A 24991-nucleotide genomic window follows, 5' to 3' on the forward strand; every position below is an offset into this window, starting at 1 on the left:
TCATTTCCTAATCAAATGTGTTATGCTTAGGCATCAATATGTTCTTACTAATCTATAAACTGAAGTGAACTCACTTTTGAAAACAAGTGCTGGGAAATTTTATAACTACAAGTGTGATTATCTGGACTTAAAAAAAGGACAAATTTAGCCTGGTTTGAAGCCTATAGTGAAATTAGCTGAGGTGTCAATCAAAGTGTGTGTGACTGCTTGCTTTTCTCCATTTAACTACATTTACTGGAACAGTGGTCCTAATATGGTGTTACCCTCTAACTTCAGAGGAGAAGGATCACTAACACACCTAGTGATGGTATACCATGTTAGGTGCATCATATAAAATAAAGATTGATAGATTGTAATGTATTTCTCTCAGTAACCCAGCAACACTAACTTTACACTTTAAAGTGTTCATGCCATAGGTTATTGAAACTGAGCTGTGTTTCCGCAATTAACAGTCCAGTTTCAGTACATAAGAATAAGTGATTTGACTAGCTGAGTTAACACAGATTTTGTTTTCAGCTAGGGAGGTTACTGTTGCTGTTCTTCACTGCAAAGATAGTGGCATCACTGCACTTTATGTATAATTACCAGGGTTTTAATGTAAATGTGGGCAGAATCATCTGCTGGATGCTTTCATTTTTTTAATTTGTTTTATTATTGCTCACACAAAGCAAAAACCACAATTATATACTTTCATTTTTCAATATTTGAGCAATAACAAGTTGAGTGACATGCTTAGGGTCACACAGTGAGACAAATAGTTGTGACTGAAATTTGTAGGTTGCTGGTAAAATATTTTAATATCTGATGACAATTGTTTTAATCTGAATCATCCACCTCATTTTATGTGCTTTACCATTGTAAAACTAAGCAAACATAGTCAAGAAAAGAGTTGGGGGACCAACCAATAATCCCTCTATATTGTGAGGTTGAGGTTATGCAGCAGTGTGAAAAAAGAATGTCTTTTCAGATGCAAGTCCATATAACAAACTATCTCCATGAGGGCAAGCGAAGGGTTTTGTGTCTTTGGAACAGGAAGAGGTTGGTCTGAAAGGCAGAACAGCAAGTGACGTCACGAGTCTGCAACATTCTGAGCTTCTAGTCTGTGGATGAAAAAGGACAAGATGTGAATACCAACCTCTCAACTCAGGGTGGAATTATAAACTCTACACAAGGCCTTTGAATGCCCCCTTCTCACACTCATGTGACACCATATAATAGGAGAATCAGCTAATTTACCTTTTTCTGATATGTTTTCAAATATTTAAAACTGAATTGTAATTCTAACTCAGTCCATGGATAGACATGCCAGCTGCAGGGTTTCTTTGCAATCACTCTCTTAATAAGAGGCTAATTTTCAAATGTAATTAGACTTGATTGATAGTCTGACTTTTTGCCTTCCTGCACTGGATCTATGAATATCTCCTGGGGAATCAATAAATTATCTAGCAAAGTAATTATCCACTTGGTCCACATAAGTGCATTTACTTCAAACAGATTTAATAGTTTTTGCTATTATTCCTTTTCTAAACTAAGAATAAGGTGCACATTGAGTAGACTGAGATGTGAGTAACAATCAGCATGCCACTTTATTGTTATTGAACTCCTGTGTATTAAAAGTATTTAACAAAAAGCCTACCACTCTTATTTAGTTCTATGAACTCAAATTCTTTAGTAGAATATTTAAACTGAGTTCATTCAGAAGTTCCATTCTGAACAAAGAAACTGGGGAAGGATAATTACACCATAAGTTTGATAAGATTCAAAGAATAATTACTTATTAGGAGACCAGTATCAATTGAAACATGTATACATGGTTGAATAGCTAAGCATCCATACTGTAATTTGTACATTTTCTCACAGTTATTTTCCCAAATGACAAACCAAGAGCCAATAAAATCTGTCCAATCAGAATTTTTTCTGTTTGTTCTCTTTCAGAATGACACTTGGGGTACCCAGTACTCATATGCCCTTTTCAAAGCAATGTCTCACATGCTATGCATCGGCTATGGTGCTCAGGCTCCAGAGGGCATGACAGATGTGTGGCTTACCATGTTGAGCATGATAGTGGGTGCAACTTGTTATGCCATGTTCATAGGGCATGCTACTGCACTCATCCAGTCTTTGGACTCATCACGGCGACAGTACCAGGAGAAGGTAGGTAGACCAACAAATACTAAAAGAAATGAAAGGGGGTCCTGCCTGATAAAATGCAATACGTTTTTTAAAAGAAACTTCAAATGGGGCTTAGAAATCATAATATTCAAACAGCCAAAACACCATTTTAGTTTTTATTATTATGAAATCTGTGAATTACCTTGAGCATCTTTCCTAAGCCACTTATGTTTTTGCATGATTTCTTCTTCTTGGCCACATTCATCACCCAAACCTGATGTGAATATTATCCTTGCAATGAACAGATATTATGATATGAGATATTATGTGGTAGCATTCATGAATATGCTTAAGTTTTCAACAGGATTTTACAAGTTCAGTTTAAGAATTAGATGAAAAACACATCACTGTATGCCAATGTTCAAAAAGTAAAGTTGAAAAACCCATGAACTAACTAATCAGCCAGACCCATCACCTTCATATTCATGGACATTGATCATCATGCAGTATATTTTGATCTTTATTGTTTCCTTGCTTAAATTTGCTGTCGAGTCACAGTATTTTTCAGAATCTGAGAAGATCGCATGTACGGTATATTTATGTGTGACACTATTTAAGCTATCCTATAGCACTAATATGTTAATCTGAATTCTATGCATTTTGGAATATCTAACAATGTCTTCCTTCATTGCTGAACTAAAAGTCCAAGACATAACCAGTCCTATGCTAGAATAGAGAAATTTTAAATAAAACAATATCTTCATATGAATGGCTTTTCTTAGAGGAGTTATGGAACTTCATATACGTAAATGCAGAAATCCTTATTATTATTCATTTGTTCATGGGCATGACTGCTGCAACTCTCAAAATGGCTAAATTTGCCTTTTAACATAGTTGTGGCTGGGAAATTATCATAATCTTAAAATAAGTTGTTCTTGCTGCTTGTGTACTAGAATTTTTTTCCTTAATTGGTTAGTTTGGCCTATGGGCAATAACTTGACCACCTCTGAACTACAAAGTCACAACAGTTAAAAAAAATAACTATATTTCAGCATAAAATGGTGTAATGGATGGACTGGCATTCCAGTTGAGATGGACTCTGGTCCCGTTACTTAGCCTGAAGGCCAACTTAATGGATAGTCTGGAAGAGAGGTATGACATTCCCTGTCCAAGCAAGGAGGTTGGCATGGAGGGCCAGTGTGGCAGAGCACCTAGTGGGTCCGTCCCAGCAGGAATGGATGGGAGTCCCTTACCCAGTCAGAATGCCAGCTGAATGAATAAAGGAGTATCCTGACTGGGATTAGCATTTTCAATCCTGGGAGGCCAGTAGAAATATAGGACGTTGGGAGACTGCCTGCACATGCTTATATAATCCCCAAGTACACAGGAACTCATCATCCCTTTTGGCAAGCCCCTATTTGGACACCTGCAGAGCAGCATGTGAGTTGTGGTTACATGGGGCTGCCATGTTGGGTACTGTGTGTTGCCGCTGGGGGACCTATTGGGAGTTTAATCCCATGTCCCAGGGGGGATTCCACCTGTTACGGAAGTGTCTAGAGATGGTAAGATTCTTAGGTATGTTCTGCCTTTAGACAACTAAAGTCTGACAATGTTTGTTCAAACATAAAACATTTTTCTGGTACATAAGCATGTAAAGAGCTGAGTCACAGAGGTCTAGGATAGTCTGAGGAGGATAGGAAATGAATGGAGAAAAAGCACGGACAATGAAGAACAGATATCTTGCTAAAAAAGAAAAGCAAGGAACACTGTCTCATCATGTGCAATGATAAGCCCTCAGGGAAAAGAAGTGAGTGATACAAGAATTGAGATAGCAGGTAATGTATGGCAATCCACAAAAATCATAAAATTATTTAAACTGCTATTTTCATTTGTTCTTTTCAGAGTTGAAGATCGGTTGTGCCTATCAAAGCTTGTAACAAAAGCTAGGAAAGATATATGATTGGTTTTTAAATATGGACCCATAGAGTCATTTAAAAAATGCTTAATAATGCATTGAGAAGCACTATCAATCTATCTTCAGATTGCTTTTTCCTTTTGTACTTAGGCACTGTCAACCATACTGAAGTATTTCCATTAAAAGATGATGATTAGAATGATAAATCACCTCAGACAGATTCATAGTCCATTTTTATTTTGACATCATCAAACCTAGCAATTTCAAGAACTTGTTCTTAACAAACTAAAAAAAATTCTGTCAAATGGTTACTTAAGGTGTCATTTTATGCCACTTTAAATTGTAATTGTAATTTTTTTGAGTGATATTGATAAATTCTAGCTATGTTATATGTATTGGCTGAAGTGCTGTTTTTTTCCCCACAGTATAAACAGGTAGAGCAGTACATGTCTTTTCACAAGCTGCCGGCAGATATGCGTCAGAGAATCCATGAGTATTATGAACACCGATACCAAGGAAAAATGTTTGATGAGGAAAACATCTTGGGAGAGCTGAGTGAGCCTCTGAAGGAGGTAAGAGCTGGTACTGAACAACAAATGTTATTGACCCGCATTAAGCATTTCTCCTGCTGTGACTGTGCATTCACTCGTTATCTACCGCATTCTCTTCCATATGCATGATTTCTCTTGTTTACTAAAAAGGGCTCTCTCCATTTAATGAGTTCGTATCTTGGTTGAAAGTGAACATGCCTGAAAAGCAGTATATTTTCATGTCACACATTTAAATTAGCAAAACAATTCCAATGGCCAAGTTGAATGATCATCGTCAGCTGCTACATGGGGGAATGCTTCCTATAATCAACAGTTTTCTTTGAACTTTATTTCATTATATTAAATTGGACTTTTGCTTTTGCTGAGACAAGAATCTAATTTTAATTTTTGTTTTAAGTTCTGTCAGTTGTGAGAAAAGCTTTGCAAGTAATTGTGTTCTGTGTCATCTCTCTGTGTGCACCTAGTAAGTGAGTTCATAAAGCTCATTATCGGGCTCAGCATCACTAGCTACTTGTCAGTTTCTTATTTTTTTCTCCTTATTGCATTCTTTCAGATTGTTCTGCCTTTTACAAAGAGCCCCTGGTCACACAATGATAAGGTGCTCTATTGCTGATTTCTTTATCAGATTAGATGTATGTCATGTCAAACTGTACTAACCCCTTAATACAGTGGTTTTCTAATAATATTTGTTCTGAGTAGTTGAACAAGTCATGATATGTGATGCCTTGTCATTCCAAAATAGAAACTACCAGAGAACAAAAACATGTCTAAGACACACATATCTAGCTAGGTCTTTAAACTTATTTTCAGAGTAAATATACTGAAAATATTTTTATTAAAGTATATTAAACCTAGCAGCCCAGTGGCACAGTGGTAGCGCTGCTGCCTCGCAGTTAGGAGACCCGGGTTCACTTCCCGGGTCCTCCCTGCATGGAGTTCTGCGTGGGTTTCCTCCGGGAGCTCCGGTTTCCTCCCACAGTCCAAAGACATGCCGGTTAGGTGGATTGGCGATTCTAAATTGGCCCTAGTGTGTGCTTGGTGTTTGTGTGTGTCCTGTGGTGGATTGGCACCCTGCCCGGGATTGGTTCCTGCCTTGTGCCCTGTTTTGGCTGCGATTGGCTCCAGCAGACCCCCGTGACCCTGTGTTCGGATTCAGCGGGTTGGAAAATGGATGGATGGATGGATATTAAACCTAAATGATTTTATACTGAAGAGTGATTGTGACACTATATATAGTTTAAAATAAGCTATGATACATACTGAAAACAGTAAATACAGTGCTGTTACCTGGCAATAAGAAAAGATTCATAAATGTCCTAACATGTATACAAAGTCTCCTTTTGTACTACTGATAAGAATCCATCCATCCATCCATTATCCAACCTGCTGAATCCGAACACAGGGTCACGGGGTTCTGCTGGTGCCAACCCACCGCAGGACACACACAAACACACCCACACACCAAGCACACACTAGGGCCAATTTAGAATCGCCAATCCACCTAACCTGCATGTCTTTGGACTGTGGGAGGAAACCGGAGTGCCCGGAGGAAACCCACGCAGACACGGGGAGAACATGCAAACTCCACGCAGGGAAGACCCAGGAAGCGAACCCAGGTCCCCAGGTCTCCCATCTGAGAGGCAGCAGCGCTACCCACTGCGCCACCGTGCCGCCCACTGATAAGAATAAGAAAAGTAAATTCATTAAGGTGCATTATCAATCATTTGCAGATTTAACTACAGTATGTGTTATACACAATTCATAAGTTTCCTCTAACTTCTTGAATGCTTATAAAGTATTTTGAGCCAAGACATAGCATAAAATTCTCCAACTTGTTTTATAGATACATTTTCCTCTTAACAATCACGTGAGTAGCAATTGTATGCCCTTGCAGCTCTTATGCACAATAATCCTCTAACATGGTTGCAATTATAGTAATGTGAACATTTTACTGAGGAAATTATTTAAACCTTCAGTAGAACATTCAATTCCGTTTACTGTTAAATGTCAGCATATATGACATGTGTGATATGGCATACATGAGTACCAAGTACAAAATGCTGAACTCCTTTACAAATTTATTATAGATAAAAACAAAACACTTAACATTAAACAAAATAACAATTAATGACAACAATGGCTCTAAAGATATTTCATTTAAGCCAGACATTCAATTAAGGGTTTCACTGCATTCTATACATATAACAATACTACTATTACTACTGTATAATTATATATATTTATAAATAGGGTAAAAACATATCACTTCAAAGTTAGCAGACAAAACTAAAAAGAGAGTTGCCAATTAGTTAAGTAAAATTCAACTAACTTCTAAATTAATTTAAATAGATTAGCAATGAAACACTAGACGTAAAAATAAATTCTGTCATCCATTTTCATAAATGTGGAGGAGGTGGACTTGACAGAAAAGAAAAAGAAAAATGACTGTTCTTAGTATTTGCACTTGCATACCATTTCTTCTATGAGAGATTCAGGTAGGTGCATTGCTGCCAAGTCATACCATTTTAATAATACAGTTTTATGTTTCATATGTGAAGGTTTCATTTTTTTGTTACATACAAATGATGAATTGCATACTATGCAGTATATCCAAGATCACAAAGTGTCCTTCTGAGTACCCAGTATTCAATTTTTCATATAAAAATTGTATCAATTGTACTTCAGCAAATTAGGTAATACAGGCTTTTTTGAATGCTACTGTATGATACCATAGCTTATAAAATAGGACTGTCTATACTCATTAATATTTTGATGATGATGATGAAGCCCTGGAAAATTACCAAAATGTCTGAAAACAAAAACACTAAATACAAGGAAATTAAAAGACTATTTGAAATGGGAATGACACAAAATTAAGTAAAAAATACTGCTTGCACCCTTTTCAAACAGGATAACCACCAGGAGTATTATATCTGTACCATTCATGCAGGTATTAGTCCCAAATTGTCCTAATCCTCAATTTTAAACATATAATGAAATTATTCAATTAACCAATCAAGCTGGTTACATTGATATATTAAATGTACATTGTATACATATTTTTCATGCAACATTATTTTTGAATACTTCTGCATAATGAACCAGGAGGCCTGTTGGTTATTTCACAAGGATATTACATATACTAAAGCAAAGCTTGCATTTTCGTTGTATTTTTCAATATTTAATTTGCAAATGTTTTTAACGTCTTGTTGGCTATTTAGATAGCCAAAATTTCACTTATTATTACTGTATAATGTATAATTACAATAGTTACCGGGCGGCACGGTGGCGCAGTGGGTAGCGCTGCTGCCTCGCAGTTGGGAGATCTGGGGACCTGGGTTCGATTCCCGGGTCCTCCCTGCGTGGAGTTTGCATGTTCTCCCCGTGTCTGCGTGGGTTTCCTCCGGGCGCTCCGGTTTCCTCCCACAGTCCAAAGACATGCAGGTTAGGTGGATTGGCGATTCTAAATTGGCCCTAGTGTGTGCTTGGTGTGTGGGCGTGTTTGTGTGTGTCCTGCGGTGGGTTGGCACCCTGCCCAGGATTGTTTCCTGCCTTGTGCCCTGTGTTGGCTGGGATTGGCTCCAGCAGACCCCCGTGACCCTGTGTTCGGATTCAGCGGGTTGGAAAATGGATGGATGGATGGACAATAGTTACCCTTTGTAGTCTAAGTGAAGATTCTGTTAATGTAAATTCAAACTTATTAGGAAAATATCATAAAATACACAGATTACAGTTTTAGTGTGTTCCAATTGTAATTGTTATTTACCAAAGATGTACCTTGGTAATTATTATGAGTATGTACATGCTGTATATTTTGTATGTTTAATAGCATCTTTATCCAAGGTACCTTTAAAAGGCCATGATGATTGCACTACAGAAGGTGCCTTGCATTAGATCAGATTGTACATTAGCTGTCAAATACATTGATGGTTGAAACACAAGAGGAAAGATAAAGTTAAAATATGTGACTATGATAAGCTAAATGGTGTACTTGAGTTTTCACCTGCTGTGTGACACACAAACATAAGACAGACAAGACATTCTGCAAAGAAAAACACAATAATGTATTTTTTTTTAATTTAATTGTTTAACATTAAACTACATTAAATGGCTTTATATTTTAATATTTTATATATTTTATATTTAAGACAATTTTGTTTTTAAAGATATTTTTACAAAAACTACAAAAAATAGCATGCAGCAATATTATCTACCTTTCATGTATATTTTGAATCAAGTATTCCAGACCTGGTATATAAATAGGTAGCACTGATGCAGCCACCCTCAATCACCTAATTGCAAAGCTCAATCAGTATAAAATCTCAGAGAAAGCTCTCTACCAGCACTCTTGGAATTATTCAAATCATAATCAGAATAAGCCTGTGTTCAAATTATCTATGAAACTGCTTATAATTTGTGACCTTTATTCAAATGCAGGTAACAGCATTACTTACTTTTTTATCTCTGTAATGTAAATGCAGTTATGAGTAACACTTATGCAAAGGGGCGAGTATATGGAATATATACATGCAAGTTATGTTAAATGTTATTAAACGATTCACTCATCTTCATCATTATAGCTTGCTAGTTTTTTTTTTTGCCTTGTGCAGCGAGAAGTGAAGGACACAGCATTTTGAGCAGATTGCAAGTGGGAGGAGGAGCTGGTGAGAAATCCATCAAAGGAGAAGATGACAGAGTGAGAAAACAGTGTAGGGTGACAGGAGATTCAGAAATGAAGCGGTAAAGGCAAGACAGCTTTGAACCGGAAGCAAACTTTTAGTAAAGTGAGATTGTGTGGTATCTGTTTGAAGGTGTTATTAGTCATCAGCAAACTTTACAACAAAGTATTTTCCTTACATCATTGAGGTATTAGCAGTCAACACCACAGATTGCAGATTTTGGTTTATTCTGGGAAATTGTTGTCTAAATTTTATGGGTCAATTTGCCTTTACATACTACTTGAAAGTTCTTTTAAAGTTTCATGCACTGCCATACTTAACCTTCATGTTCTGTTTCACAGGAAATTGTCAATTTTAATTGCCGGAACCTCGTTGCCAACATGCCACTGTTTGCCAATGCTGATCCCAACTTTGTGACAGCCATGCTTACAAAGCTACGATTTGAGGTCTTTCAGCCTGGTGACTACATTATCCGAGAGGGTACTGTGGGTAAGAAGATGTACTTTATCCAGCATGGTGTGGTTAGCATCCTTACAAGAGGCAACAAGGAGACTAAACTCTCTGATGGATCATACTTTGGAGGTGAGCATTTCCAGGAGGTTTTACCAACTCTCCTTTTCTCCATTTATTTGGAAACTGTGAGCAATGTTGATTTAGTTATCAACTTTCATCTTCATTTCTGGTGTACTAATGCAACATGCAGCATATATCATAAATGTGACATAAAATAAGGAAACATAAAAATAGAATCTTAAACAAAAAATTGTTTCCCTTTTATGTTCTGTATTAAAAAGAAATACATTGTATATTCCATGAAACATAGTGATTTCCATATATATAAATAAATTGGACATAGTGAATTCCTATAAACATATAACATACTAAATCAATTAAATGCTCTAAAATAGTTGTGTACATAGAGGCAAAATTAATAAAGTGGCTTTTCATTTCACAGACAAGTACACTCTTTTTTTATTTGTTGCTATCACTTGTTGCTACATATATACTCGCTTTATTGTATGTTAGATCATATAGTGCTGATTGTATAATGTTAAGTCCTGCTTCTTGACCCTGCTTTGATGGTGTATTTCAACTTGACATATTTATTGGTCTTCTTCTTCTTCTTTTGGCTGCTCCAGTTAGAGTTTGCCACAGTAGATAATCTTTTTCCATATCTTCCTGTCTTCTGCAGCTTGCTCTGTTACACCCATCAACTGCATGTCCTCTCTCACCACATCTATAAACCTTCTCTTAGGCCTTCCTCTTTTCCTCTTGCCTGGCAGCTCTATTTTTTAATATCCTTCTCCCAATATACCCAGCATCTCTCCTCTGCACATGTCCAAACCAACACAATCTCACCTCTCTGACTTTGTCGCCAAATCGTCCAACCTGAACTGACCTTCTAATATACTCATTTATAATCCTGTCCTTCCTTGTCACACCCAATGAAAATTGTAATATCTTTAACTCTACCACCTCCAGCTTTGTCAGTGCCACCGTCTCCAACCCATATAATATAGCTGGTCTCACTACTGTCCTGTAGACCTTCCCTTTCACTCTTGCTGATACCGTCTGTCACAAATTACTCTTGACACTCTTCTTCACCCATTCCACCCTGTCTGCACTCTCTTTTTTACCTCTCTTTCGCAATCCCCATTACTCTGTACTGTTGATCCCAAGTATTTAAATTCATCCACCTTCACCAGCTCTGCTCCCTGCATCTTCACCATTCCACTGACCTTACCCTCATTTACACACATGTATTCTGTCTTGTTCCTACTGACCTTCATTCCTCTCCCCTCTAGAGCATATCTCCACCTCTCCAGGGTCTCCTCAACCTGCTCCCTACTATCGCTACTGATCATGATGTCATCAGCATACAACATAGTCCACGGGTACCCCTGTCTAATCTCGTCTGTCAACCTGTCCATCACCATTGCAAATAAGAAAGAGCTCAGAGCCAATCCCTGATGTAATCCCACCTGCACAATGAATGTATCTGTCACTCCTACCACAGGCCTCACCACTGTCACACTTTCTTTCGTACATATCTTCTACAACTCTTATATACTTGTCAGCAACTCCCGACTTCCTCATACAATTCCACAAATCCTCTCAAGGCACCCTGTCATATGCTTTCTCCAGGTCCACAAAGACGCAATGCAACTCCTTCCGGCCTTCTCTATACTTCTCCATTAACATCCTTAGAGCAAACATTGCATCTGTGGTGCTCTTTCTTTGCATGAAACCATACTGCTGCTCACTAATCATCACCTCACTTCTTAACCTAGCTTCCACTACTCTTTCCCATAACTTCATGCTGTGGCTCATCAATTTTATTCCCCTGTAGTTATTGGTATTCTCCTAATTTAACCCTGTAAAATTATTTTAATGTAGTTATAATGAAACAACTTTCCACTTCCTCTCCCCTGTGATATCCTGTGATATCCTCTTAAAGTGACTGAACAAGGCCTATGCACCATATATCCATTAGCTGTGATATGTCAGTCATTAACCAGACTGCCATACCTATCTCTCTTCCTTTTAAAGGCCTCCTACATGCATGGTACGTTCTAGCATAACAGTGACTCTTGACAGTTGTGCCATGATCAAGATATCTGGTCTTAGAGTGGTTTCTATAACATCCTGGGGAAATCTGAACTGTCAGCCAAAGTCCACCATCACCTGCCAGTCCTGAGCAGAGTTTATTAGCCCCACGGCTGCTGCTGTTATTGTTTGGCCTCTCTCCAGCTCTCATAAAGGTTATGGAAGACTTCATGGGTTTAGACCTGTTAATAATCACATTGCAGGTCGCCTCTGTAACAGTCCTAAGAACCTAATCTTGCTGTCAACAATATCACCCTTTATCAACAGCTTTTGTACATTTCCTCAAGATGTGTTCTAGGATCCCTCTTTTCTGTCATAAGCCACATACTAGAATTTCTAGCAAGCTCCAGCTGTGCAGGTTTGATGGACTGGGAAGGACATCATAAACCATTTGGATCAAGAACCTAATTGGTTCACCAAAGGCCAATCCATGTGAATCGTTCTCTCCATAACTTGTTCCCACCTAGCACAAATGTCTTGTTGTCACATTCCTATTGCCCTGTAGGATCTTTCCTGTTCAGCAATCACCCTCAGCTTATTCTCAGCCATGCCACAGAGTGGGATCACAAATTTTCCAGTACAACTCTTTCTCTATCCACCACCCTTACCACCAGTCTTTGGCACAATTGTGACTTGGCCAGCTCAACTACTTTCCACTTTTAGACAGTCTTAACCACTTTAGGATCAGTTGACTCTTCACATTGTAGTACTTCCCTTGCACACAGCACTTTGAACTTCATGATGGACTTCAAAGGGAAGCATATGTTTATTTCCTTAGAGGCTCACACTGCTCAAGTTCCTTAGCAGCCTTAGCCATCATCTCACTTATCAGTCAACTCTACTCTCATAAAGGAGCAGTGGCCACAGAATTTGTGACAATATTCCATGTTGGTAAACCCATTCTTTAAATTTCCCTGGGTAACCAGTGTTGCTGACACTTCTCTACCATCATTTCAGCTCTTTACAGGCTTTCTAAAAATTAACAGTAGCCTTTCTTGCTTCAATTATTACCCAAGCTTTTCAGGGGATTCTCTGTGACAGAAGGAATTTACTTGCTTGATATGCAAAATGTGAACTTATCCAGGATTTTGCCCTTCTTCAGCAGTTGGTTGGCTTGAACTGCATCCTTCCACCTTCCATCACCTTCAGGCAGTGACTCAGTAATCACTGTCATATCACCCATTTAAGCATGAATTGGGAGTAGATGTATCTGGACTTGAATCTCAAACTTCTCCATTTTAGTTTTGCAGATTCTACCAGCATCTTTATTGTGATTAAAAATATATATTTATGGTAGTATTGGATAATTTTATAGTGAAATTATAATAACTTAGGTAATCAGTGCAGATAAATAAAGCTGTGCGTTAATAAGGAATTGTACTAATACATTTAATTTATACTTCTCTTTTTGTACCTTATGCTAATCTCTTAAACATCTCAGCTTTGATAACTGACTGACAAATTACTTTAAAAACACTCATGCAATGCACTTGATTGTTTAAGTATTAAAATATTAGAAAAAACAAATATTAATCTTGTAAAAAGGAGGTTCCTTATTAAAAGCAAAGTATGCCGGTCAACACTGTCATGTGACTCTTCCCAAATTGTTTTTGTCAGATGTTCATCTTTTACTGTAATATCAGCTTAAAAGATGGCAAAAATATACAGCATTCTTGTACCTACTAAATACAGGCATGGAGAACCAGAGCCTACCCCTGTCAGAGTCAAATGTAAAGCACAGGTTAACCCTGAATATGTCAATCTTAGAGCTAAACAATTATAGCCATAAATGAATTGGTTATATGCCACAAACTCACTTATTGGTATATTTAACTGAAAAAAATGATGGGGAAAAAAATCTTCATTGATATTTTGTACTAAAACTAAATCAACATTTTTTTTTTACTTTGTGTCATACCTCATCAGGCTCTACATATTTCCAAATGCACCAGACTTAATTACGTCATACTAATTTCAAAGAAGAGAAATATTAATAAAAATGCAGTAGGATTAAATGGTAAAAGATGAAGATGAAACCTTTGTAAGCAAAAAAATATAATACATGGGACCAGCAGTCTACATTTTCAGGCTATCTTTAATTAAAAAATATAAACGAGGCAGCACCAATAATTGATATAATGGTCAATGAATGGCTTACATTCTGGGTTCCAAAGGTGCCCAGAACACAATTTAGTCTCTCCAAGTTTTTAGACATTTTAAAATTTCATCAAAAGAACTTCAAAATATGGTTTTAAAATGTGAGTAATTAATAATATATGGCACAAAGCATTAAGTGATGGAAGAAAAGTAAATCCTACTTGAGCTGTAAATCTTTTTATTCAGGTATTATGATTTTTGTTTGCACTTTCACGTTAGAAGTCCTCCATATTCAAAGACAATATTTCTGAAAACAAGAAGGAAAAAAAATATTCAAATTAAAAAAAAAAATAATTTTAAAAACCTAATTTGTTTTTAGTTAAAGCATTATAAACTTTTAAAAAGGCTGCTGGAAATTTTGTTCTTAAATTGACAAACAGATAATAATCAAATGGTCATTGAACAAGCAGAACAAAATGAAAACTAATATATCATCAAAAAAGTGCAACAAAATGAGACTATTATACTAAAAAATGATAAGTGCTTATTTTGCCCTAAATTGATTTTTCTGTCTTTGATAGAAATCTGCTTGCTAACACGTGGAAGACGCACAGCCAGTGTTCGTGCTGATACCTATTGTCGGCTGTACTCCTTGTCTGTTGACAACTTCAATGAGGTGCTGGAGGAATATCCCATGATGAGAAGAGCTTTTGAAACAGTTGCTATGGACCGCCTTGATCGTATTGGTAAGCCGGGGGTCATAACAATAATGTGGTATAAAATTAACTAAAAATTGTATGTAAAGATATACAATAACTTTGTTACTAAGTTTAATGTTATTACATTAATTTAACATCAAATTTAGCAAATAGAACAACTAAAACAGTAAAGCATCATATTACATTTGTTGTATTTAGAACTGAGCAACCAGTTTGCATTTCAAGTTATTGACCTTTTATAAGTAAACAGTTTCCTGATACTGATTAAATAGCTGTTATGATTATAAGCTTTTGGAAGGTGCATACTGTATTGCATTTTGTACATATTTTGTGCAATAATATTTTGTTTTTTTGCTTTTTGTTTCATTTTTGTTGTTATTCTGGCAATGCTATTTTGTGTTCTCTTTGTTATCATTATGTTGTGGTGTTTTTGCATGTCCGCAGGCATATTATATATGGTCACCATACTTATTTCTAGTCATTTGACACCACGTAATGTATTGCGTTTCCTGTCTTTATAAGGTGGCATGTCCATAGCATCCAAAATTTCAGAATTATAACTCAAACAATTCACAATTAGCCAGCTTTAAAATACTTTCCAGGAAGTTAGCATTCCTGCATGTTATTGTGACTATGATTTTTTGGTATTTATTTTGGGCTTAGTTATTTGGTGATTTTTGACGTTTGACTATTGAGCTTTTGTGTTCTTCCCCTTGTAGCCTGCCGGTTTCCAGCTCTGGCATTACACTGGTCACTCATATCACAGAAAATCTAAAATATGCTGTAATCAAAAAGTCAATTATATTGTTAAAATTCAATTTAGCAAGAGACTTTGTAAGAACGTAGGTTAATAGTTTTCTAAGAGAAACAATACTTTTGAATGAAGCTTTATTTATTTGATTTTATGTGAATCATAATTATATAAAGGGAACTAGGAAGATCTGATTGGTGTCAGCAACTCAGATAACGGTTTGTCAATAATACTCTGTCACCTAGAATCCTAATGTTCAAGTTTTGACAGCTTCTCCTATTCAAGTCAGATTATAGTTGTTTTGTTTGTTTGTTATGCATTTCTTCATAGCAGTAGTGGCAGTAGGGTTTGATAACAAAGTTCCTGACAAAATAGGCTTCTATGAGGACTAATGCTGAACAAACAGCAAACAACATAAAAACATCCATGAAAAATATCTTTTTACTCAAGTTGCATAATCCATATGTCAGATATCCAACCAGTAACCCCGCGATTCTCGAAAGAATCGCAAATCCAAGAATGGCAATCAGTTTCTGTTCCGTCCAATATTTGGAGGGAGGAAATATCATGGAAGGTGGGTGCATCCTGGGAAATTTTTTATTTAATTAAATAAACATATTTGTACTAAAGCGGTTTCTTTTTGGAGCTGTGATTCATCCAATTCTGGTGTTTCAGAGGTGCGTTGTAGGCGCCTTAGTTTATTTTTTTTATCCATGCAGTCTCTTTTTTGTTTTTCTATGGCTGTGTCGTCAGCCAGAAGTCATTTGCTGATGGCGGCGGATTCGCGTGCTGAAGTGAACATGGCGGCGGATCCGGGCATGGAGGGCTACATTACTAAACGAAGGTGGTATATGCGGTGGTGTGGGCGGTCGCATTCGGGCAGCTGTACAACCTGGCGTGCACGCTTTACCTCAGGTTTATTTCACAGGTCGTAGCCATACGGGCTCATTTTTGTATTTCTAATCGTTGAGCTGTTTCTTTTTGGAGCCGTGACTCCTTTGCCTGTGCTGTTTCAGAAGCGTGTTGTGGGCGCCTTCGTTCATCATTTTTATCCATACGGGCTCGTTTTTGTATTTCAGTTAGTTGACTTACTTTTAATACTGAATTACCATTATGTGATTCAAATATGCCACACTGACTGCTGGCACAGTGGATTAGAGCATGTTTAGTTTACAGGTTGTGTTGTTTGGGCGCCACGTACTGACTCTGGGAAGTACAGGCTCGGTTTTGTATTACTAATTGTTGAGCTCTTTCCATTTGGAGCTGTGACTCCTTTGCCTCTGCTGTGTCAGAAGCGGTTGTGGGCGCCTTCGTTCATCATGTTTATCCATACGGGCTCGTTTTGTAATTCCGTTAGTTGAGCTCTTTCATTGTGGAGCCATGACATCTTTGCTTCTGGTGTTTCTGAAGCGCGTTGTAGGAGCCTCCGTGTACTGTTTTTATCCATGTGGTCTCGTCTTTGTTGTTCTGTTGCTGTGTCGTTAGGTAGAAGTCGTTTACTGTTAGGAATCATAATCCAACTTACTTTTAATACTGAATTACCGTTATGTGATTCAAATATGCCACTCTGACTGCTGGCACAGTGGATTAGAGCAAGTTTAGTTTACAGGTTGTGTTGTTTGGGCGCCACCTACCGACTCTGGGAAGCCGCTGGGTTTGACTCTGGGGCACTGAGGCACAGTGCGCATGTGCATCGGTGCATCCGCCGTCTGTGCATAAATTAAACTGTGGTTTAGTAATATAGATTGTATGCTCACAATGTCCCAATATTTTGGCTAAAGTAGTGTTAAATGAACCACTTATAGAAAATCCTCTCATGAATAACTAGGGAGTGCGCTCTAACGAGAATGCTCTTTGAATTTAAGAGCAGTGGTTCATTTTATAGTATTTTATTAAAAATACTTGTATTTGGGACATTGTGAGGATATGACTAAATATCTGACATATGGATTATCTAACTCAGGTAAATTGACACTTTCTTCATGGATGTTTTGACATTGTATGCTGTTTGTTCAGTGCCGGTCTTCACTGTAGTCTATCGTATGAGGAACTTAAATTTTCTCTGTTCTACGTAACATTACATCAGAACAAACATTTCTCTCCGCCTTTACTACAAATAATGTGAGTTAAGTAACAGAAAAATAAAACATGATTTTAGAGTGTAGTATTCCTTTAAGTTATTCATGAAATAAAAAACATCATTAATCCTAATTTAACAGTACCACACTCAATCTGGATTAGGGAAAATCTGGATTAACTGGAAGATATCCTTAACATACCAGATTTTCAGTTTTCAATTGCTTTACTGTTTTTTCCCCATCAGAAGCAGTTTGTTTTGCCATGCTTAATTCGAGAGTGAGGTGTTATTGACTGGTTTATTTCTAAGAATGCATAATTCACCCCCTCTCCATCACTGATCATGTGCTAGCAGTGCACCACCATATTCACTTTTCTCCAATGATAGATAGATACTTTATTGATACCAAAGGAAATGTATGTACCAGTAGCCAAGCATTATACCAAGTTAGATACCAACATTTAAGTACACACTATACAAATAACATTAAGTAAGTACAGGCCATCAAATGCAATCACAGTACACCGGGGTGTGGAATCTTACCGTCTGAAACAGGTAATGTAGATGGTACATATAATAATGCCAGTACTACTACCAAAGTGCCAAATAGTATTAAAGTGACATAATACAGTATTAAAGTAAAATACTGATATGGTAACAAGTTTAAAGTGACATTTTATGAAAAAAGGTATACAGTAGTGACCAAGTAGTGAGATATAGCTTATGAGGTAGTCCACCCAAGAGCAAAGAAGGAGCATCAGGCCCAGAACTCAACCACCTCCCACTCCTATTGGGAAGAGTTAAAGAGTCTGATGGCTCTGAGGACAAAAGATCTTTTGTATCTTGCCGTATTGTAGTTCTGTGATAGCAGCCTACCACCAAACAAACTCCATCTGTTTCATTATGATGGTGTCTAGTGGATGATGTTCATTGTCCATAACAGATACCAGCTTGCATAGTGTCTCCCTCTTTGCCACTGTCACAAGAGAGTTCATTTCTAAGCCCACCACATATCCTGCTTGCTGCATCAGCTTGCCAGTATAATCAGCATCCGTCTTCTTCAAGCTACTCCCCCAGCATGCCACAGTATAGAAGAGAGTACTGTCAACCACTAACTGATAGAACATCTGCAGGAATTTCTTACATATGTTAAGGTTGACAAGCCTCCTCAGAAAATATAGCTGACTTTGCCCTTCCCTGAACAGAACCTTTGTGTTCTCTGACCAGTCCAGCCTGTCATCCAACCGCACTCCAAGATATTTATAGGTCTTGACCCATCTACATCAACCCCTTCAATGGAGACAGGTCTCAGTGGTGGTGTAGACCTATGGTGGTCCACAACCATCTCCTTGGTTTTTTGGGCAGCTACTGCTTAGTATACACAAACTAGTTTTAGTACCTTTTTTCCAGCTCTTCTTATTTACAATCACAATTAATATAACCTTAGCTAGGCAAGCTTACACTGGTAAACAGTGTTGGGGATAACGTGTTAAATGCGTTAAAGTAATGTGCGTAACATAATCAGATTTCTTTTTAAAGTAACAAGTAACTTAATGCTATACTTATTTTTTATTAAGTAAAAATATTTACATTTCTTAAAATAAAAACAGATATTCATGTCTGCATTACTACAAAAGCTTATTCTTGACTCTCCATACAAAAAATATTTGCATTTAACTTGGAAGTATTTTTACAGAACTATTTTGTTTAATTGGTAACATATCGTGCACTCATGTGCTCTGGCTGTCTGGAGAAAGCTACTTGTTGAGAACAAGGTAAAGGATGACTCATCTGATCAGATGACTTTTTCAACTGTGACTGTTCTCTGCCCACTACAGTATATGCTTTACTTTAATAACGGGTTTTTACATCGCCACCTAACCAAAGTATAAACATATGTGAATGTCTCCATAGACTGTCTTTGAATAAATAAGTACTTTCTTTCACTTTTCAGTTAATATTTGTAGTCAAATGATTCATATTTACTTCATTGTTTTGCCTTGCATTCTGAATTTATTGCAACAACCACACCAATGTAGACATAAATACATTAAATACAATTTGTATCTCTCATTTATTTCAGTTTTTTTAATTTACATTTACATTATTGTTTTATCTGGGTAACTTTTGAGGTTTGTTATATTATCAACCAGTTCAGCACTTGTGTGTCAAGTCAAAAATAAAATAGTTAAGGAAATGTTATTTATTATTTGTACATTTTGACAATGTCTGTTATCTTTTACAGGAAAGAAGAATTCACTTCTGCTCCGCAAAGGTTCAGAAGACCCAAATGGTAGTGGAGGAGGTGTAGGTGGACAGTATGGGTCATGCGACAGTGAAATAGTTCAACAGATTGTAAAACATGATCGAGACATGGCTGCTCATACTGTTCATGACCTTCAGCAAGGGGCTGGAGGGGGAACTGGGGTCGTAGGAAGTATATCTCCAAGACCCAGACCTGTTATTTGGGCTCCTCTAGTCCATGCACCCCTTCAAACAGCAGCAGCCACTACAAATGTGGCCATTGCCCTTACACACCAGCAACAAAGTTTAGGAGCTACAATATATCTCCCACCTCCCACCTGCACTCCATCTCCTCCCCGTGGAGGTTCAAGTCCACTTTCCCCACCCAATCAGCTAGAATCTCAAGCTGTAAGACCACCTCTTCCTCGACGATCTCATCCACCTCTCACACCAGGCTCTCGGCCTGGTTCTGTGAGCTCAACGGGGGGTGTATCTCCCAGAATACAAACTCCTGGGTCTCCATCAGGTTCTATGGCTTGTTCCCAACTTCAGTTACAACCGGGCCAAACCCAATCAACATCAATGCCCTGCACCTCTGCACCAACTACACCTACCCCTGTTTCATCAGTTGGGACTCTGATGGCACCTAGCCGAGTGAAGAGCAAGGAAGAGGAAGCACAAAAGCAGCCACAACAGAAAGTTCTACTTTCTCAGGCTACCTCTCTACTTCAGCAACAACAAAGTCAGCATGCATCACAGCCTCATCCCTTAGCTGGCAGGACTCTCCATTATAGTCTCAGGATGCAGCCCACTTCTACAGCAGGACAACCAGTACAGCATCTTCAGCAGTTCCAGCAATTGCCACAACTGCAGAAACAAGGAAGCAGCAGCCGCAGTACTCCTCCACCTCAACTAGTAGCCCTGGTCAAGCATGGAAGCACCCAGGGTCTTCCAGCCATTGGTCGTCTGACACAAGAAGCCAGGCTTCTTTCAGCGTCCCAGCCTACGTTACCACACAGAGGCTCACAGACTCTACTACAACAACAACCAGGCTATCAGCCATACTACCATGAGCCCCTGCAATATTTCTTAGACCGTAGTCATTCACAGTATAGCCGTAAATCTTCTGGGGGAAGCCTAACGCCTTTTTCTTCTTCTCCTCCATTGTCTATTCCTGGACAGCTTGCTCGACGCTGTGCTGGTAGCACAGGCATTTTATCAAGCACCCCAGCAATCACGCCAACCAATGTGGTTCCATCTCAGCTACAGTCTGGTCATTTACAACAATCTCCGCAACCTCCCACCTCCAGTAGCTCTTGCACTCAACCTTCAGCATGTCCTGCTATGGGTGTTTCCCAGTCATCTTCTACTGCCAGTTCTCCAGCAGCTCCTCCATCATCTAGTTTATCTACAACTGCTGCCTCACAATCCTCTCCTCTGCAAAGTTCCACAGCTGTTTCCTTATTAACCAGAGACTCCCCCTCAGTTTCTCTACAAAGGCAGACCACTGTAGCGTTCAGTGGAAGTAGCAACGAAACACCAGAGAATGGCAGACCAAAGCTGCCCTCAAATATGTGACTGAGTAAACATGTTCCGTATTGTGATAATGATACATTCTGTTGATTGGGACAGCATTTTAGGAGGTGGGACAATATTATCAATAAGTATGTAACATTGTCCTTGATATCAAGCACTATTGCCTAATTACAAGTTACCACAATTCAAACAATAGTAAAGAAATCTGTGTTGATGGAGAGTGACACAAGGTGTTCCTTTATCAACTTTTATCCTTTTGGCATCTGGTAGTTTGTTTTTTTTTTTTTCGTTTTTTTTGACAATATTTTAATTCATCAAATGCTTTAGCAAAGAATGCTTCACAATGTTTAACTGCACTTAGAACAAGCTCCATTGCTCCCTGTATCCAAAATAAGTTAGCAATATATAATGAAATGTCATTTTGACTTAACTTGCCCAAAGCTATCTTTGAACTGTCAGAATCTAAAATATGGGAGATTTTTAGGAAAAAAGTTAGCTAAATAGGGCTGTTGAAAGTAGAAATTACTTTGTAGATCAACCTAATGGCCTCCTTGTATTTTAGCACACATTTGATTATAGCAGTGTCCCTGTTCAGTGATATGATAGGTGAAATAAAAAAAAAAGTTCGGAAGGCAATAAGAATTGTCATGCTCTGACATGGCCCATTAGCCTATGTAACCTAACAGTGCCAGTTTAGAGAGCTGGAGAGTGACACTGCTACAGATTTTCCATTCCTTCTGAAAAAATGTAAAATCCATAAAGCCTCAACAGGGAAGAAGTCAACAAATGAACTGAAAATGAACAAGTTTCTAAAAGTTTTTTCTGCACCCTAAAAATATTCTGCTGTCCCTGTTAATCCACAGGTGTGCTCTTTCTTTCAGTCCAGCCTGAGTGATGCAAATGTGAGTGACTAGCTGCAGAGTTGGCATTCTAATGCTTATTTTATCATGACCTGTGGATGAGCCAGAGTATTTTCAGGCTGGATCATGCTGCCTTGCTTTATAACATTGAATGAGCTAATAATAATAATAATAAACAATACATAAATTAAATTCCAGAGGGAATTGGGCTGTAAGCTTTGTAAAGGGAAAAAAAAAAACCAGAAAGTAACTAACGAGTGAATGTACTTACTATTAGCCAGTCATATGATAATCGTAATTTGAAGCAGATATAACATGGGTTATTGAAGAATATTTGAATGGGGATTTTCTTCAGATCAAACACTTTGAACAAGTTGTGATAAAAGACTATGTGCTTTATTCCATAGTTTCCCATTATTTGCTGCAAAGGGTTAATCTGCTTCCAACCCTTATTTTAAATTTTTTGCTTAATTTATTTTGGTATAAATAATAATGTGTTTGGCCATGGCTACATAGTTCCCTTAAAAACCTTCAAAACATGTCTTCCAACAGTTAAAAAACAATACCAAGGCTATCCAAAAGCCATTAAACCATATTATAACCATTATGTGTGTGTACATATATGTAAGGTAGTGGGGTGAGTAGTCTTTTTTTTGTTATGCGGGCATCTGAGTATGAAAGCCATTAAGGAAAGTTAATACAGTTGCTTTCCAATGGGCTCTGTGATGGTTATACTCTTAAACTGCCTGGGCTTCACTTTGTGTGCTTCCCTTTGTGACTGCTGTTTTTATCCTTGCAACTCCACTGATTACATATTAGGAGTAATACAAAGTATAATGGCAAAATAAGACCACTACAGGGCTTGATTGGTTCTCTCAATCTTGTTTTTACTTCTTTTGGAACTAGCCCAGCATGTCAATGTGGGAGGAAGAATGTTGCATTGCTGTCTGTCATTTTCCTCTCAAAAATTACTTTTAGCACAAAATGTGTCCTAAACATTCCTTTAAAAAGTGCCATTAAAATTTTTAAATATTTGCACTTTTATTTTAAGTATACCCAAGGGCTACAAATATTTTAAACTGGAACCCTTATGACTATCGGCATTTCCTTCACTTTCTTGTGAACGAAGCATTATATCCACGTCGATGTGCTGTGCTGTGCTCTTCTGGCCATACAGACTGGACATCAGCATGAAATCTCTGTCAGGTCCCCTGATTTCTTTTATCACCAAAGGGTTCAATTTAGTAATCTATAATCTCAAAACTAACTTTTTTGAGTGATTTTGGATATTAGTTATATGCGAGTATGCGCATGTATGTACTATATATGTGTGTCTGTATGGGTGAGATTTTTCTGTAACATGACAGAATATACCAACCCTATTCTCTCTCCATCACATTTAACCCTTAGTCAATGTGTTTTTTAATGTTGTGGAAAAAAAAGTAGAAAATTTGTTTATGCATAGTTATATCATGTTGGGCCAAACTCTTTTCAAATAACAGCTGTAGATCTGCAAAAAGCATCGCAATTCTCAGCCTTTAGTAATGGACAAAAATGTACATGTTTTGCCTGCTATTTGTTTATTGTTTACATTTGAGTGGCTGCCATTAGACCTTGCCTTGTGTAGTAAAGAACTCTAGGTTCCTGTATTTTAATAAACAAAAGGAGTGAGTATAAGTAATATTAGGATTGTATACTTTTAAAGATTTGCAAATATTTCTACTGTGTTTTTAATACAGCAGAAGCCCAACACATTAAGGTCTTTCACACCCCGAATGCAATGACTAGGGTATTTCATGGCAACTTTGATTGATTTACTCTTTCAATTTGGTTGTCCTTAGAAATCTATAACAGACAGAATCCATCTGAACTACATAAGTATGCAGTTGAACTAATTGCACATCTTGTTTTTACATGTCTAAAACCAATAGTAACTAGTTGTTCTTAGTATTTAAAATAAGAGTTTCCAAAGTAGTGATACTTAAACTGAAATCCACTTAAAACCTATAAAAGTAGCAACTTATCTGATCTTTCTAGGCACTTATTTTCTTATATATGAATGTACACTGGAACAGAACTGGGCTGCACCTTTGAGGCCCTGGTGCTACACGCCAACAATTCAGCAGCAACCATTGATCTGCTTTGCCTTGTGCACCCATTTATTAGCCATGCTGTAGAATTATAAAGCTGTAATAAGCTATGTCTGTTTATATTCAATGTCATAGTGTTAAAGACCTTGTTCATCTAATGTAGTTGCGATTTAAAACTTCTACCAAAACTGTAGATTTATATAGAAATTCAAACATTGTATACATTTACACAATTAGATTAAAAATTATGTATTTTTATAATTGTTATTTCTTCCAATGATAAACATTTTTGGTAATGTTTCCTATGGAAGCTGCTCTTAAGTACCAAGCCAGAGAGTGTAACTGCATGGTGGATCAAACATCAGAATGAGTCATGAATGGTTGCAGTCGATTCACAAAATTTTTAGGACAAAAAAATATTCTCCAAAATTAATGGAAATAGCATAATTGTTTTGTAATTTGGGATGAATGGATTGACATATGATATTTAAATTAGACGATCCACCTTCTTAAAACATTTTCACAAAAACTGTGAGAAAAGTGCAATTTTAGTATATAAAATATCACATTCATTAGATTTTTATTATTTTACTAGTAGTCTAGTTTTGGTTATTAACTCCTAGACATTTGTTTACTTGTTCAGTACTCCAGTTTGATTGACTTGAGATATGAGTTTCAAAGAGCTTTATTCTATATAGACATAATTTTACTAATCCATGTTAAAATAAATCAAATTCAGAAGTGGATTAGAGT

The 24991-nt window shown here is 37.3% G+C and overlaps 1 protein-coding gene across 1 annotated transcript in view; it reads left to right on the top strand.

Moving 5' to 3' along the window:
• hcn3 (hyperpolarization activated cyclic nucleotide-gated potassium channel 3) overlaps positions 1–24918 on the top strand; it is an 86498-nt gene extending 61580 nt beyond the window's left edge. Inside the window, exons 4-8 of the mRNA XM_028793373.2 lie at positions 1936–2154; positions 4453–4599; positions 9599–9839; positions 14543–14707; positions 19754–24918. Coding sequence (XP_028649206.1) covers positions 1936–2154; positions 4453–4599; positions 9599–9839; positions 14543–14707; positions 19754–21330 — 2349 coding nt within the window. The 3' untranslated portion in view covers positions 21331–24918. The remainder of the gene's footprint in view (positions 1–1935; positions 2155–4452; positions 4600–9598; positions 9840–14542; positions 14708–19753) is intronic.
• The last annotated feature ends 73 nt before the right edge of the window (positions 24919–24991 follow it).

Source organism: Erpetoichthys calabaricus, chromosome 2, assembly GCF_900747795.2.
Source record: "Erpetoichthys calabaricus chromosome 2, fErpCal1.3, whole genome shotgun sequence".
NCBI lineage: Eukaryota > Metazoa > Chordata > Cladistia > Polypteriformes > Polypteridae > Erpetoichthys > Erpetoichthys calabaricus.